The sequence below is a fragment of the Amblyraja radiata genome, chromosome 23 (genome assembly GCF_010909765.2).
Source record: "Amblyraja radiata isolate CabotCenter1 chromosome 23, sAmbRad1.1.pri, whole genome shotgun sequence".
NCBI lineage: Eukaryota > Metazoa > Chordata > Chondrichthyes > Rajiformes > Rajidae > Amblyraja > Amblyraja radiata.
The window spans coordinates 39,708,467-39,725,641 of record NC_045978.1 but is presented as its reverse complement, the minus strand read 5'-3'; the positions used below and the strand labels follow the sequence as shown (position 1 = coordinate 39,725,641).

Sequence of the window (17,175 nt, the reverse complement as noted above, 5' to 3'; positions counted from 1 at the left end):
ACCTTTCCTTGGCAGTTCTGATTCCTCTTCTCAGCTTGTACTTGGCCTGCCTGCAGAGATCTGCTTCCCCGCTCCTGTAGGCCTCCTCTTTAGATCGTCGGAGCTGTCTAAGTTCTGCAGTGAACCAGGGCTTGTTGTTGTTGAACCATGTCTGGGTCTTAGTTGGAATGCAACTGTCCTCGCAAAAGCTGACATATGATGATACAGTATCCGTATACTCATCGAGGCTTGTGGTTGTTTCCCTGAACGCATTCCAATCCGTGCAGTCAAAGCAGGATTGTAGGTTCTCAATGCCCTCGCTTGTCCACCTTTTTGTTGTTCTGACCACAGGCTTAGCAGCTTTTGCTGCATGTCATAAAGTTCTATCGTATAGTATCGTGTGTGTAGGAAGGAACTGCAGATGCTGGTTTAAACTGAAGATAGACACAAAAAGCTGGAGTAACTAACAGGTCAGACAGAATCTCTGTCAAAAGGAAAATATTATGTTTTGGGTTGGTTCTGAAAAAGGTTGTTGCACACCTTTGGAATGTGGAAAGAAACAAGAGCACCTGGAGAAACCCCATGTGATCAAAGGGAAAAGGAACAAACTCCATACAGACAGCACCCATATTCAGGATCAATTCCAGGTCTCTGGGACTTTTAGGCAGCAACTTTATGGCCAATGTACTGTCCCAAAGTCTTGAACTGAATTAAAACATACAGTAGCTGTAAAGGGGGACATAGCATCACTTAGAGATTTAAGACTGAAAATGGATAGTTTCTTTTTTTTAGTAACCAAAGTTATCAAAGTATAATTTTTTGTGTGTTGGAAAACAAAATATAGTGGCACAGCTGGTGAACTTGCTGCCTCACACGCCAGAGATCTGTGTTCGATCCTGTCCTCGGGCACTGTCTGTGTTGAATTTGCACATTCTCCCTGCAAGCGTGTGCGTTTCCTCCCACATCCCAAAGACACATTGGCTTTGTAGGTTAACTTGTCTCTGTAAAATTGCCCCTAATGTGTAGGGAGTGGGTGAGGAAAGTGGGATAACAGAACTTGTGTGAATGGGTAGACATTAATGCTGGAGAAACTCAGCGGGTGAGGCAGCATCTATGGAGCGAAGGAAATAGGCGACGTTTTGGGTCGAGACCCTTCTTCAGACTGATGTGAGGGTTGGGGGGGTGGGAAGAAGAAAGGAAGAGGCGGAGACAGTGGGCTGAGGGAGAGCTGGGGAGGAGAAAGCAGGGACTACCTGAAATTGGAGAAGTCAATGTTCATACCGCTGGGGTGTAAACTGCCCAAGCGAAATATGAGGTGCTGCTCCTCCAATTTACGGTGGGCCTCACTCTGGCCATTGAGGAGGCCCAGGACAGAAAGGTCGGATTCGGAATGGGAGGGGGAGTTGACGTGCTGAGCCACCGGGAGATCGGGTTGGTTATTGCGAACTGAGTGGAGGTGGTGTGCGAAGCGATCGCCAAGCCTGCGCTTGGTCTCACCGAGGTTGATCATACGCTGAATAATCCAACCACATTTTTGTTTGGAAGTGGAAAGAAATAAAAGAAATTACATTCATTGCAACGTGTAAAAAGAGTTGAGATACTGTATTATAATTTTGCTGCATGTCATTGTGGTATATATCATGTCTTGATTGGTGAATATGTTTAGTTTGTGACTTTATTTGAAGCAGAAATAATATGTGAATGCTTCATTGAGTATAATTCCGACTGGTAACTACACACTTTGTCCGAGCACATTATCGCACGCGTCATGCAAGCCGTCTTAAATGATCACCTAAACTGTCTTTTGGCAACCTAAAAAGCTGCCTGGGTTGCCCGGCTGGAACAGAGGAAAAAAAGTTAAGTTAGAGCCCTGTAGAGTGAAAACTTTATTTTGAGCACTATCCAGACAAACCATACATCAGATAGTGCAAAAGAGAATTTATTTTTTATTTTTTGAGATACAGCGTGGAATCAGGCTCTTTGGCCCACCGAGTCTGCACCGACCAGCGATCCCCGCACATTAACATTAGGGACAATTTACACATACACCACGCCAACTAACCTACATACCTGTACGTCTTTGGAGTGTGGGAGGAAACCGAAGATCTCGGAGAAAACTCACGGGGAGAACGTACAAACTCTGTACAGACAGCACCCGTAGTCGGGATCGAACCCTGCTGTGCCACCGTGGCCGCAGTTTACAAAATAAACAGAGTGCAGCAAAGAGTGTTAGAGCTACAGAGAAAGTGCAGGTTAAAGGTGTTTGGGAAGGTGAAGTTGATGTCAGTGAAAGTGGGAAGAGGCAGGAATGATTAAATGACAACAATTATGATAAGCAGTTTGAAAGTTGGCAGTAAAGTCTAATGAATAACAAAAGGTGCATTTGCAAAAGGTTTGATTAGAAGACAAATTAGCTGAAATTATCAGCAGAGATAAAAAGCATATCTGATAAAATGCATGAAATTCTTGTCTATGTGGAACCATTGAATTAAAAGTTGAATCGAGGACCTTATTCCATGGACCGGAGGAGCGGTGATCTTATAAAGGTGTATAAAATCAGAAGAAGCATAAATGAGGGTGAGAGGAGGGTGAATCCACACAGATTGTTACAATACAATACAATACAATACAATACAATACAATTCAATTTATTGTAATTTGGACCCCTTGAGGTCCAAACGAAATGTCGTTTCTGCAGCCATACATTACAAACAAATAGACCCAAGACACAACATCATTTACATAAACATCCATCACATTGCTGTGATGGAAGGCCAAAAAAACTTATCTCTCCACTGCACTCTCCCCCCCCGATGTCAGAGTCAAAGTCAAAGCCCCCGGCGTTTGAAGTCCTGATTACTTCATGGTAATCAGGACATGGCATCTTGTGACTACTTTCTACTGCTCGGCATATTGCACCTGAGGCTGCTGATGGTGCTGGAAACAGCCTAGGTTCCTCGCTGTGGAAATTGAGCTCTTGTTGTGGTGGGCAACATGATATTATGTTTATTCTATGTTTATTATGTGAACAGGGTCCAAGGCTGTCATGTCACTGGTGGTGGTGCAAATTGGCCAGTGTGGGAACCAGATTGGGCAACAACTATTTGAAGTGGTGAGCATGGATGGCCAGAGTGGCCGGAATGAGAGTTACTGGAACACTTCACAGGAGCGATTCTTCAGCAGCAGCAATGATGGTGAGGCCTCTTGTTGTCCATAGCTTCCCTTAACGTCTGTGCACAGTCATTTCAACAAGACCAGGGAAAACGTCTTTCCATTGAATCAAACAAATCAGGGGTACAAAGTGGGTCATTCAGTTGATTTGCTTAATAACAATCTAAAATGGATTTTGAATTAATTCCATTTTGCCGAAGTTGGTCCTCTGCCTTTTAGGTGGAACAGAACAGAAACAAACCCTTTGTTCCACTATGGACATACTGTTCATTGCTACCTATCAACAATAATCTCATCCATCTGATTACATAGAAACATAGAAAATAGGTGCAGGAGTAGGCCATTCGGCCCTTTGAGCCTGCACCGCCATTCAATATGATCATGGCTGATCATCCAACTCAGTATCCTGTACCTGCCTTCTCTCCATACCCCCTGATCCCTTTAGCTACAAGGTACTCTGCTATGTTTCATTACCTGCAACGTGATTTTTTAGAGACAAGTAGTTGTGTGATTTGCAGGAGTACCAGTCGCTCGGGCTGTTCTGGTCGACATCTAACTCCCTCTTAAATATAGCCAATGAACTGGCCTCAACTACCTTCTGTGGCAGAGAGTTCCAGAGATTCACCACTCTCTGTGTGAAAAACGTTTTTCTCATCTCGGTCCTAAAGGATTTCCCCTTTATCCTTAAACTGTGACCCCTTGTCCTGGACTTCCCCAACATCGGGAACAATCTTCCTGCATCTAGCCTGTTCAACCCCTTAAGAATTTTGTAAGTTTCTATAAGATCCCCCCTCAATCTTCTAAATTCTAGCGAGTACAAGCCGAGTCTATCCAGTCTTTCTTCATATGAAAGTCATGACGTCCCAGGAATCAGTCTGGTGAACCTTCTCTGTACCCTTACCCTTCTATGCCTTAGTGATTTGAGGACCTATCTGAATGCTTCTTGAATATTGTTGATGTTCAAACAGCCACTGCAGATTCCAACCACTCGCCGTATGGAAAATGTTATCTCATATCCCATCTAAATCTCCTTCCTCTTACTTTAAATCTATACCCATTTGTTTTAGATAGCTCCGCCATTTTGAAAAGGTTTTTACTATCTATCCTACCTACCCCCCTTATAATTTTATATACCTCCAGCAGTTCATCTCTCGGCCTCCTTCACCTTGAAAAAGTTCACTTAAAGGATAGACAAAGTACAAATTCTTAAGACTATACAAAGTTTTAATTTAACATCTGACGGGTGTGGACTGAGAGACTCAGTGGCAACAGTTTCACGTCTGAATCTCCAGCAGCACACACAAAGAAATACCAGAACACGCGAGTTTATATACGTACTGAAATAAAATCAAATGCATGATGTAATGTACAAAAACCATCATCCACCTCCAAATATGGAGTTGTTTTTCACTCTTTGCCAAAAGCCAGTCACCCCAATGGAATCCTCTGGGCCCCTTCTTATGTGATTAACCTCTTCAACTTACATTAAAAAAACCTTGTAAGAGAGCTGCGAACTTTTCATCTTAAGTTTAAAAAAAACCCTTGTCACAATGGAAGTTGTCCAAATCTCATCATGCATTACAATTGGCCTTTTACAACAGGAAAGCTTAAATATGACAACAATCAATTAATAACTAACTCTTTCAACCTTGGGTAAAACAAACCCAGCCTGTTAAATATCTCCTTCCTCTTTCCTGCTGTGATCCACCATTCTTCACTCGGGTTACTAAACTAAAATAATTCTGAAGCAGGCTCTGAAGCGAAGTTTCCTCTGCTATCTTTCATTACCTGCAACGTGATTTTTTAGAGTCAAGTAGTTGTGTGATTTGCAGGAGTACCAGTCGCTCGGGCTGTTCTGGTTGACATGGAGCCAAAGGTCATCAGCCACACGGTGTCTAAAGCTGCAAGCTCAGGGCGCTGGAGATACGGAGCTCAGTCAGCCTTCTGTCAGAAACAAGGATCTGGAAATAATTGGGCAAATGGGTAAGAATGAATCTAACCTTCATAAAAAACATTTGCAGCTATTCCATCTTTCCTTTCTCACAGAAATCAAACCAGCTTGCAACAATGTTTGGAAGAAGGATCTCGACACGAAACGTCACCCATTCCTTCTCTCCAGAGATGCTGTTTGTCCTGCTGAGTTACTCCAGCATTTTGTGTCTACCTTCAGCTTGCAACAATATTCACTGAAGTACTGTATCTATGAATTGGGGTTATGTGCCCTGACTGACATTCTGCCACATTATTTGAGTGGTGTGTGCATTGTTGAGCCGCAGTTCTTCCTCTTTTACTAAACTCCTGTCACCGGTTATGTTGATATGGTTCTGCTACTGATCAGAGTTCAGTAGTTCAGATCTGTAATCACGTAACTCGAGTGAGAATTAAACCAGACCAAGCTGATAAAAGTGTAGGAAGGAACTGCAGATGCTGGTTTGAACCGAAGATAGACACAAAAAGCTGACGTAACTCAGCAGGACAGGCAGCATCACTGGAGAGAAGGAATGGGTGACGGTTCGGGTCGAGACCCTTCTTATAAGTATTGTCTCAAAATCATTCATTTAGATATTTGAAATATTCGAATATATTTTTAACATCATGCTCATTATAACTCAGTAATGAATAGAACATTATACTCGAGTCTGGCTGGAGGGACCGGCTCTGGGTTGGGTACATTTGTCACTCAGTGCTTGCGGGATAGGTACCCACACTCATTGATAATGAATCAACTCACGTGGCCATATGGAACTGGAGAGGTAGGCTAGATCTCCGCGTTGTCATGAGGTTTGTACTGTCCCATTTGTGCTCCAGTGGTTGCAGAATCGTCGAACATAAATAAAATTGAATGTAGGAAATAAATCGTCAGCTAACCAGTAATCTTTGTAAAATATACTGTACCCTCCATAATGTTTGAGACAATTTATTTATTTGCCTCTGTACTCTACAATTTGGGAATTGTAATAGAAAAAAATCACATGTAGTTAAAGTACACATTGTCAGACTTTATTAGAGGGTATTTTTAAACATTTTGGTTTCACCATGTACAATTTACAGCTGTGTTCATACATAGCCCCCTCCATTTCAAGGCACCATAATGTTTGGGACACATGGCTATATAGAGGTGTTTGTAATTGCTCAGGGTGTTTAAATGCCTCCTTCATGCAGGTATAAGAGCGTTCTCAGCACCTAGTGATTCCTCCCGTCTTTCCATCATCTTTGGAAACATTTATTGCTGTTTATCAACTTGAGGATCAAAGTTGTGCCAATGAAAGTCCAAGAAGCCACTATGAGACTGAGAAACAAGAATAAAACTGTTAGAGACAGCAGGACAGGCAGCATCACTGGAGAGAAGGAATGGGTGACGGTTCGGGTCGAGACCCTTCTTATAAGTATTGTCTCAAAATCATTCATTTAGATATTTGAAATATTCGAATATATTTTTAACATCATGCTCATTATAACTCAGTAATGAATAGAACATTATACTCGAGTTATTGGCTCAGGTCGTTATCAAAACACATGATTCTAGTTGTTATGGTGTTGCAGCTTTGGGATCTTGCTATGTTCAGTTTGAAGCTTCATATAATGCATTGTGACAATGAGGAGACTTTGGTGAAGTATCTTATTGGCTTTAAAAGGCTTTTGGATATACTGAGGATGTGAAAGATATTAATGAAATGCAAGTTATTTTTTATTTTCTATTTTCCCTCATCTCGGCCTCAGTGAAATTCTACTTTCAATGATTGATCAAACATGATTGAGTGGGAGAGAAGATTTGATGAGCCGAACTTATGAACTTCTGTGTGTTTTGATGCTCAGGTTCTGTGTTCATGGTCCTCAGCACGAAGAAGCTGTGATGGACCTGGTCCAACAGGAGGCTGAGAAATGTGAGCGGCTCAGTGGCTTTGTGACAATGATGAGTCTGGCTGGAGGGACCGGCTCTGGGTTGGGTACATTTGTCACTCAGTGCTTGCGGGATAGGTACCCACACTCATTGATAATGAATCAACTCACGTGGCCATATGGAACTGGAGAGGTAGGCTAGATCTCCGCGTTGTCATGAGGTTTGTACTGTCCCATTTGTGCTCCAGTGGTTGCAGAATCGTCGAACATAAATAAAATTGAATGTAGGAAATAAATCGTCAGCTAACCAGTAATCTTTGTAAAATATACTGTACCCTCCATAATGTTTGAGACAATTTATTTATTTGCCTCTGTACTCTACAATTTGGGAATTGTAATAGAAAAAAATCACATGTAGTTAAAGTACACATTGTCAGACTTTATCAGAGGGTATTTTTAAACATTTTGGTTTCACCATGTACAATTTACAGCTGTGTTCATACATAGCCCCCTCCATTTCAAGGCACCATAATGTTTGGGACACATGGCTATATAGAGGTGTTTGTAATTGCTCAGGGTGTTTAAATGCCTCCTTCATGCAGGTATAAGAGCGTTCTCAGCACCTAGTGATTCCTCCCGTCTTTCCATCATCTTTGGAAACTTTTATTGCTGTTTATCAACTTGAGGATCAAAGTTGTGCCAATGAAAGTCCAAGAAGCCACTATGAGACTGAGAAACAAGAATAAAACTGTTAGAGACATCAGCCAAACCTTAGTCTTACCAAAATCAACTGTTTAAGCAAAATTGATACTGCTACACCAGATTAGTAAGCACGGTGAGCTTACTAATCACGAAGGGACTGGCAGGCCAAGGAAGACCTCCATAGCTGATGACAGAACAATTCTCTCTATAATAAAGAAAAATCCCTGAGCACCTGTCCGACAGATCAGAAACACTCTTCAGGAGTCAGGTGTGGATTTGTCAATGGCCACTGTCCGCAGAAGACTTCATGAACAGAAATACAGAGGCTACACTGCAAGATGCAAACCACTGGTTAGCTGCAAAAATAGGATGGCCAGGTTACAGTTTCCCAAGAAGTACTTAAAAGAGAAGGTACACAAAATTGCTGGAGAAACTCAGCGGGTGCAGCAGCATCTATGGAGCGAAGGAAATAGGCGACGTTTCGGGCTGAAACCCTTCTTCAGACTGATGGGGGGTGGGGGGGAGAAGGAAGGAAAAGGGGAGGAGGAGGAGCCCGAGGGCGGGAGGGTGGGAGGAGACAACTAGAGGGTTGAGGAAGGGGAGGAGACCAAGGACTAGCAAAATTGGGAGAATTCAATGTTAATGCCATCCGGACGCAAGGTCCCCAGACGGAATATGAGGTGCTGTTCCTCCAATTTCCGCTGTTGCTCACTCTGGCAATGGAGGAGACCCAGGACAGAGAGGTTGGATTGGGAATGGGAGGGGGAGTTGAAGTGCTGAGCCACCGGGAGGTCAGGTTGGTTATTGCGGACTGAGCGGAGGTGTTCGGTGAAACGATCGCCCAACCTCCGCTTCGTCTCCCCGATGTAAATCAGCTGGCATCTAGAGCAGCGGATGCAGTAGATGAGGTTGGAGGAGATACAGGTGAACCTTTGTCGCACCTGGAACGACTGCTTGGGTCCTTGAATGGAGTCGAGGGGGGAGGTGAAGGGACAGGTGTTGCATTTCTTGCGGCTGCAACGGAAAGTGCCCGGGGAGGGGGTGGTGCGGGAGGGAAGGGAAGAATTGACGAGGGAGTTGCGGAGGGAGCGGTCTTTGCGGAAGGCAGACATGGGGGGGAGATGGGAAGATGTGGCGAGTGGTGGGGTCACGTTGGAGGTGGCGGAAATGGCTGAGGATTATGTGTTGTATTTGCCGGCTGGTGGGGTGAAAGGTGAGGACTAGGGGGACTCTGCCCTTGTTGCGAGTGCGGGGATGGGGAGAGAGAGCAGTAGAGAAACCAGTTCTGGAAAAAGGTCTTATGGACAGATGAGACGAAGATTAACATATCAGAGTGATGGCAAGAGCAAAGTATGGAGGAGAGAAGAAACTGCCCAAGATCCAAAGCATACCACCTCATCTGTGGAACACGGTGTTGGGGATGTTATGGCTTGGGCATGTATGGCTGCTGAAGGTACTGGCTCACTTATCTTCATTGATTACACAACTGCTGATGGTAGTAACATAATGAATTCTGAAGTGTATAGACACATCCTATCTGCTCAAGTTCAAACAAATGCCTCAAAACTCATTAGCCGGCGGTTCATTCTACAGCAAGACAATGATCCCAAACATACTGCTAAATCAACAAAGGAGTTTTTCAAAGCTAAAAAATGGTCAATTCTTGAGTGGCCAAGTCAATCACCCTATCTGAACCCAATTGAGCACGCCCTTTATATGCTGAAGAGAAAACTGTAGGGGACTAGCCCCCAAAACAAGCATAAGCTAAAGATGGCTGCAATACAGGCCCGGCAGAGCATCACCAGAGAAGACACCCAGCAACTGGTGATGTCCATGAATCGCAGATTTCAAGCACTCATTGCATGCAAAGGATATGCAAAAAAATACTAAACATGACTACTTTCATTCACATGACATTGCTGTGTCCTAAACATTATGGTGCCCTGAAATGGGGGGACTATGTATAAACACTGCTGTAAATTCTACATGGTGAAACCAAAATGTATAAAAATGGTTTTATTAAAATCTGACAATGTGCACTTTAACCACATGTGATTTTTTTTCTATTACAAATCTCAAATTGTGGAGTACGGAGGCAAATAAATAAATGATGGGTCTTTGTCCCAAACATTATGGAGGGCACTGTAGTTATCAGTGCCAGCAGGTTTTTGCTCTTCTCTGGCTATGAAGCTACTAAAACTAATGTTGCCCTGCGCGGGTTAAAATAAGGTATCAGATCATGGATCATTTGTGGTAAAATCAAGCAATAGAGATTTAATTGTCTTACAATTGGCTGTAACTTCAGGTGTGGTTTAGGGGACAAGGATATTTCCTCGGGATGACATATGAGCAATGAATGTATCGCGGCCTCCAAGGGACTGCAGATGCTGATTTACACCAAAGAGAAGAAAGGGCTCAAGACTCTTCTTCAGGAACAATGGGTACTGAGCTAGGCAGTGAAATGTTTTAGAGGGTGGATGCAAGGGTAATGATAATGCAGCAGTTGTAGTAGAGTACTCCTAGTTGAAGAGATATTGCACTGGGGAAATGTAAGGAGCCCTGACAGCAACCGGCAGTGGGAATCATGTAGCCATTTTGTGTTTTTACGTTTCATTTTTTCAAAAGGAGAATTTTGTTTTGCAGATAATTGTCCAGAATTACAATACAATGCTGACCCTGTCTCACTTGTATCAGTCGTCAGATGCACTACTCATTCAAGAGAATGACATTATTCACAAGATTTGTTCGCAGCTGATGAATATAAAACAGATCTCCTTCACAGACATCAATAAAGTAATTGCACATCAACTTGCCAGTGTCTTGCAACCAGCATATACCAGAAACCATGGGACAGAGTATGGCTCAAATCCACTCGGTAAGAAAAAAACTACTGTTATTCACCATTCTCACCCCCATTTATCCCTTTCCCCAAGTTTCATTGTTTGTAGTTCCTTCACAATCAGGCAGAGTGTATCTCCAACACTCCCCTTCTTCTTGGACATCTCTCAACACTTCTATTCTCTCTTAACAGAAACATAGAAAATAGATGCAGGAGTAGGCTATTCGACCCTTGAACCTTGAAGGTTGATCATCCAACATCAGTACCCCGTTCTGGCTTTTTCCCCCATATCCCTTGATTCATTTTCATTTCCAACTGCCACCACAACATCAATTCCATTCCCCTCAAGCAGTGCAAAATCTCTCTCTCCGAACACAGACGTACCAATCCCAACCTCAGCATCAGACCTGCAGACAATTGCAATCTTGCAGACTAATCTCCAGCATGCTGAGGCCAGGCATCAGCTCCCACACCACTCATACCTTCACCTTGACCATGACTCCTCCACAAACACCAACCCGCTGTCTCATCACTTCTGACAATCTCCCCTCCACAGCCGCCAATCTAATAGTGCCCCAACATCACACTTCCCATTGTTCACTCCTTCCTCCCAGCTGCTGCCACAGAATTCATCTCCAAATACCTCCAAACTATCTTGTCTCTTCCCCCCCACTGGGCCACATCGCAACACTCTCCAATCTGGCAATCAACCCTCCTTACTTGCATCGACCTATTACTTGCCCACTCCTTCCCATCACCTCTTCTACCAGCTGGCTAATTGCCAGCTCTCCCCCCCCCCCCCCCTCATCTATCAGTCTGAAGAAAGGTCCTGACTCAAAATGTTGTCTGTCTATTTCACTCCACAGATACCACTGAACTGCTGAGTTCCTGCAGTAGTTTGTTATTTTAGTTGTAGGCAGGGAGTATTTGTCACTAGAGGGAGCCAGTTTCATGGGTGGAAGATAATAAACATGAGAGTCCAGAACAGGCCAAAGCCAGAACCTCGAGCTTGCGTAACCTTTCAATAAAATCAGCTGATCTGCCTGTCTCTAACTTCAATTCCGCATTCCTTCTCTGCACCCCCGCGTAAGGGTCATTGTAAGGCAATTAAACGGTGAAGCCCCATCCCAGCATCCGCACCATCTGAGGCTTGTAGCAGAGTGCAGCGCTCCTCTTGAATTTACGCGTGGTAAAAGCTGGTGTGCTCCAGCAGCCAGATCTCTGCAGGGCACAGCTGGCCAGTGCAGCCAGTGGGTGTGGGTCCGCAGGTTCTCAAATAGATGGTGCGGTAAATACTGGAAAGTATTACTAAGGAAATGGAGCGTCAGTTTCAGAATTCTGATGTCAGTCGTGCTAATGATGTGGTCTGCCCAGTGTAACAAACTGAGTGTAACATGGGCTTCAATACTAGGAATGTTGGCCTTGGAGAGGACACTAGTGTTTGTTCACGTGTCCTTCCAGGGTTTTGCAGAAACAGAGACACAAGAAACTGCAGATGCTAGAATCTTAAGCAAAACACAAAGTTCTGGAGGAACTCTGTGGTCAGGCAACATCAGTGGAGGGAATGGACAGATGACATTTTTTTATTTTTTTTATTTTTTTATTTTATTAGAAGTACGGTAAATTACAATAACACACAACACATATATCTTAATACATTTTTTGTACCGCTTCATTTTTTTTTTTTTTTAAAGCTTTAAGAAAAAGATAGAAGTAAGGAAAGTAAAGAAGGTGCGCAAGAGTTGTGAAGTGCAGGAGAGTGTTGGGAAAAGAAAGCCCCTTAGAAAAGAAGTTAGAGAAGGAAGTAAAGTAAGAAAGTAGACCCTAGAAAAGAAAGAAAAAGAAAGTAAGGACAATCGCTCTATTATAACATTAAACTCCGCAGAAAGACTACCAACCAAGTCTGTTTTTGTTGTTTTATCTCCCAATGCCAGGTCCTGATACCATTTATTTATTTATTTATTTTTTAAATTACTATTGCACCTCATGCTTGTAATAGGTCCATAAACGTAGACCACGTCTTTTGGAATTGGTTTGCTTTATCTGCTAAGAGGAATCTCATCTCTTCCAGATGTAATGTTTCAAACATATTTGATATCCACATTTTTATTGTTGGTGGACAGATGACATTTTGGAATGGAACCTTTCTTCAGTGTGAAGAAGGCTTGAAACACATCTGTCCATTCCCTCCACAGATACCACCTGACTGTTGAGTTTCTCCAATGCTTTGTTTTTTGAAAAGCTTTGGTGAATTCTTCCAATGCCACTGGATGCCTGGCGTAGATAGTCCAGCAGTATATGAATGGCCAGGGATATTGCTGCCCGACAGACCTCGCACAGAAGTTATAGTCTGGCATCTTGATCTCAAAATAGCCTTTTCCACATTAACAAAAGCCTATATAGCAATGTCTCCTGTCGCTATGCAGTGGCTCGCAAGGAGGTGGTCTGTGTTTTACAAGATCTTGCTATCAACCTTTATTATCGGAGAGGAAAGTATGGTGGAGGACCATTGCCTTGTAAATGTTGAGTGTCAGGCCTATCAGCTCATGTGCTTCAGTGAAAGCATCAGTGGGGGCCTGGAGCCGGGCAGCTCAACAGCACCTTTCAAGGACAATCAGAGATGGCCATATTACTGGTCTTACCAGTGACATTCAGATCTTGAAACGAATACATTTTAAACAAATCATTGCATCATTTGTCACCACCTCACTTAACGATGAGGGAAAAGGGTGTTGTCCTTAGAACAAAGGAGGTTACTGTAAAGATTTCGACAGATTTAAATAAGATTGACAAAGAAAAACCTGCTCCTGTTAACTGATGTTAAATGGACTCGAGGACATTCATTGGGCTTTGGGCAATAGGTGCAGGGAAGATGTGACGAAGAATGTTTTTTATGGAGTGAATGGTAATTATCTTGTATCTACTGGCTATGAGCGTATGCTGGTACTGGATAGCTTCTTGAAGGAAATACACTTGCAGGATTATAGGAATAGAACAAGGATATGGGCCTGCCCAGAGTACTCTGCAGCGAGTCACTGCAGAATCAAATGGGACAAACAGCAGCCTGTGCTGTAATGACACTTTAAATAAATAATTGTTTTAAAAGTAGCAACTGATCTTTGATTCTTCTCTGTCTGCAGGTGATCTGCTGGAAAGTTTGGTGACACATCCAGAGTATAAATTACTGGGCCTGATGAACATCCCACAGATGTCTGACACATCTTTGCAGTTCAGTACCTTTGCATGGCCAGGGCTTCTGAAGCACCTGCGACAAATGCTGATGGCCAACACAAAAATGGAAGCAGGTCAGTCATCATCTATTCCACAGCAAACAGCAGCAATTACTTTAGAAGATTTAGATATGAACAGTCTCGAAATCGGCCATTTGGCCCGTCTCTTCCATGCTGGGCACCCTCCCGTGGCTTTCATTGCCGAGGCAATTCAAGTGCTGATTTAGACTTCCACCACTATCTCAGTCATGGTACTCTCCACTCTCGGGGTGAATAAGGTCCTCCTCATATCTCTATAATACTAAAACTATTTGTCTTGTTTGTGGCTGTGTGTGTGAATATCTGGTTAATTCCTATTTTCTTCCAAACGCTAGGCTACAGCCTTCCCATTTTCACACATTCTCGCATTTTTCCCTCCCTCCCTGCTCCCCTCCCTCCCTGCTCCCCTCCCTCTCCCTCTCCCCTCCCCATCCCTCCCCCCTCCCCATCCCTCTCCCCCTCCCCATCCCTCTCCCCTCCCCCCTCCCCATCCCTCTCCCCTCCCCCCTCCCCATCCCTCTCCCCTCCCCCCTCCCCATCCCTCTCCTCTCTCCTCCCCATCCCTCTCCTCTCACCTCCCCATCCCTCTCTGCCTCCCTCCCCCTGCCTCCCTCCCCCTGCCTCCCTCCCCCTGCCTCCCTCCCCCTGCCTCCCTCCCCCTGCCTCCCCATCCCTGCCTCCCCCTCCCTGCCTCCCCCTCTCTACCCCCCTCCCTCTCTACCCCCCTCCCTCTCTCCCCCCCTCCCTCTCTACCCCCCTGTCCCTCTCTACCCCCCTCCCTCTCTACCCCCCTCCCTCTCTACCCCCTCCCTCTCTACCCCCCTGTCCCTCTCTACCCCCCCCTTCCTCTCTACCCCCCCCTTCCTCTCTACCCCCCCCCTTCCTCTCTACCCCCCCCTTCCTCTCTACCCCCCCCTTCCTCTCTACCCCCCCTTCCTCTCCCCCCCCCCTTCCTCTCTACCCCCCCCCCTTCCTCTCTACCCCCCCCCTTCCTCTCTACCCCCCCTTCCACTCTACCCCCCCCTTCCTCTCTACCCCCCCCCTTCCTCTCTACCCCCCCTTCCACTCTACCCCCCCCCCTTCCTCTCTACCCCCCTCCCTCTCTACCATCTCCTCTACCATCCCTCCCTCTCTAGGGATTGAAGAGAGAGTGTGAAGAGGAGGAGGAGGGAGTGCTGTGGGATGAGGAGAAATGAGCCGCGCCTGCGCAGTTGGCTATGCGTGAGTGGTGCAATATTGCGTTGGGGGAACGGGTGAGTGGTGGAATCTTGAGTTGGGGGAGCAGACCCGTCTGCACTTGGCCTAGTCCCCTTTTCCCCAACCCTAGATTTATGTCCTGTGTACCTCTCCGTACATGACAAGAAACACGTTGACCAGCTTAGTGATCTGTTTCTGTTTTTAGGTATTGACTGGCGAGTGAAACCTCCCCTATCAGGGCTCCAGCCAGCTGCAAACGTTTCTCAGAATAAGGAGCTGCACTTCAATACATCTCTGGCCAACCTGCTGATATTGCGAGGCAAGGATGTTCAGGAAGCTGACGCAGGTGATTGCAGTAACATCAGTGACTGTATATAAACTGTTACCATTTTATTTAAACTTCCTTTATCTTTAGAAAAGAGAGTGATCTGATGAATCAGTCATATCAGAGTGGTTCCTTCACGAGTGTAGAGCACTTCATAAACCTACACTTCTAATACCAATGCTAATCCGAGTTATATATCTTTTGGTCTGACAAAGATGCTACCTGACCTGCTGAGTTACTCCAGCATTTTGCATCTATCTTCTGTTGTGTATATCTTTAGGATCGCTACATATCAAATGTGAATTTAATGCGAGAAACGTGTAACCAACTTTAATTATGGAAAAAATGCTAAAATCATACATTTAATTTACATGGTGACAACAACATATTACTAGGAATTTAACATGATATTGAAGCATGTTTTTGCTTTATAAAAAAAAGAGGTTAACATGCAGAATAATAACTGAATTTCGTGAAAACTAAATCTTGATTTCTCACTAAAGAGTTAAACAGAGGGAAACAAGCCCTTCAGCCCAATTCATCAATGCCAACCATGGACTGTGAGCCAGTCCCATTTGCCTACATTTGGCCAGTATCCCACTAAATCTCTTTGATCCACTTAAATATGTTTTAAAGATTGCAATTGTACCCATCTCTACCACGTTCTCTGTTAGATTTCTACACATACCCACCACACTGTGAAAATGTTGTCCCTCAGATCCCCTTTAAATCTTTCCCGTCTCACGTAAATCTGTGCCCTCTGGTTTTAGACTCCCCCACACCGTATCTCGTGATTTTATAAACCTCTGTTTAGTTTATTGTCACATGTACCGAGGTACAGTGAAAATGTAAATACGTTGATTAGAATCGAGCCATTTACAGTGTATAGAGAAATGATAAAGGAATAACGTTTAGTGCGAGGTAAAGCCAGTAAATTCCCGATCAAAGAAAGTCCGAGGGTAATCAATGAGGTAGATAGTAGTTCAGGACTGCTCTCTAGTTGTGGTAGGATGATTCAGTCGCCCTTCAGCCTACTGCACTCTAGGGAAAGGAGTCAACCTATGCAGGTCTCCTTATGATTTAAACCCTCCAGTCCTAGTAACATCCTCATGAAACATTTCTGCACCCTTCTTACAAATGTCTTGTAGAGTTGTAACATGATATTCCAACTCTTGCACTCAATGTCCTGTCCGATGAAAGCATGCACGCCAAACGCTTTGCCCTACGCTGTCCATATGTAACGGAACTACGTCTCTCTGTTCTACAGCACTATCTTAGGGCTTTGTCATTTACTGTGCAAGTCCTATCCTGGTTTAACGTACCAAAATGCGACACCTCTCACATGTCGGAATTCCATCAGCCATTCCTTGGGCTCGCTTTCCCAGTTGATTTAGATCCTATTGTGATCTTTCATAACTTTCTTTACTGCCTACTATACCACATAGTTGCTTCCATGCCGACTACATTCTCATCCAAATCATTAATACAGATGATGAACAACAGTGGAGCCACACTGATTCCACTTGTCATGGGCCTCCATTCAGAAAAACAATATTCCACTACCACGCCAAGACGCCCACCAGCATGCCATTTCAAATGGCTAGCTCACCTTGGATTCCATGTGATCTAACTTACATTGTTTTCATAGAAAGCAAAGACATATTAATTATAATTATTTTAATGTACTCTCAGTAGCGCCAAGGAATTTGGAGTTGTTGATTTTTGATTTTATGTGACGCATCACCTGAAATGGCCATGTCTTAGTTTTAATTTAAAGATACAACGCGGAAACAGGCCCTCTGAGTCTGCGCCGACCAATGATCCCCACACATAAACACTATCCTACACAATTT

General features: G+C 44.2%; 1 protein-coding gene across 7 annotated transcripts in view; it reads left to right on the top strand.

Moving 5' to 3' along the window:
• The window catches only part of tubd1 (tubulin delta 1), a 29,567-nt gene that overhangs the window by 10,763 nt on the left and 1,629 nt on the right, over window positions 1–17,175 (top strand). For 2 of the 7 annotated variants that reach the window (XM_033042078.1, XM_033042081.1), the window contains exons 2-7: window positions 3,012–3,173; window positions 4,983–5,133; window positions 6,967–7,183; window positions 10,336–10,567; window positions 13,672–13,836; window positions 15,203–15,343. In XM_033042078.1, the coding sequence (XP_032897969.1) occupies window positions 3,012–3,173; window positions 4,983–5,133; window positions 6,967–7,183; window positions 10,336–10,567; window positions 13,672–13,836; window positions 15,203–15,343 (1,068 nt within the window). Of the gene's footprint in view, window positions 1–3,009; window positions 3,174–4,982; window positions 5,134–5,791; window positions 5,904–6,966; window positions 7,184–10,335; window positions 10,568–13,671; window positions 13,837–15,202; window positions 15,344–17,175 lie in introns of those variants that run through there. The other 5 variants (XM_033042082.1, XM_033042080.1, XM_033042084.1 and 2 more) reach the window with 5 other exon arrangements.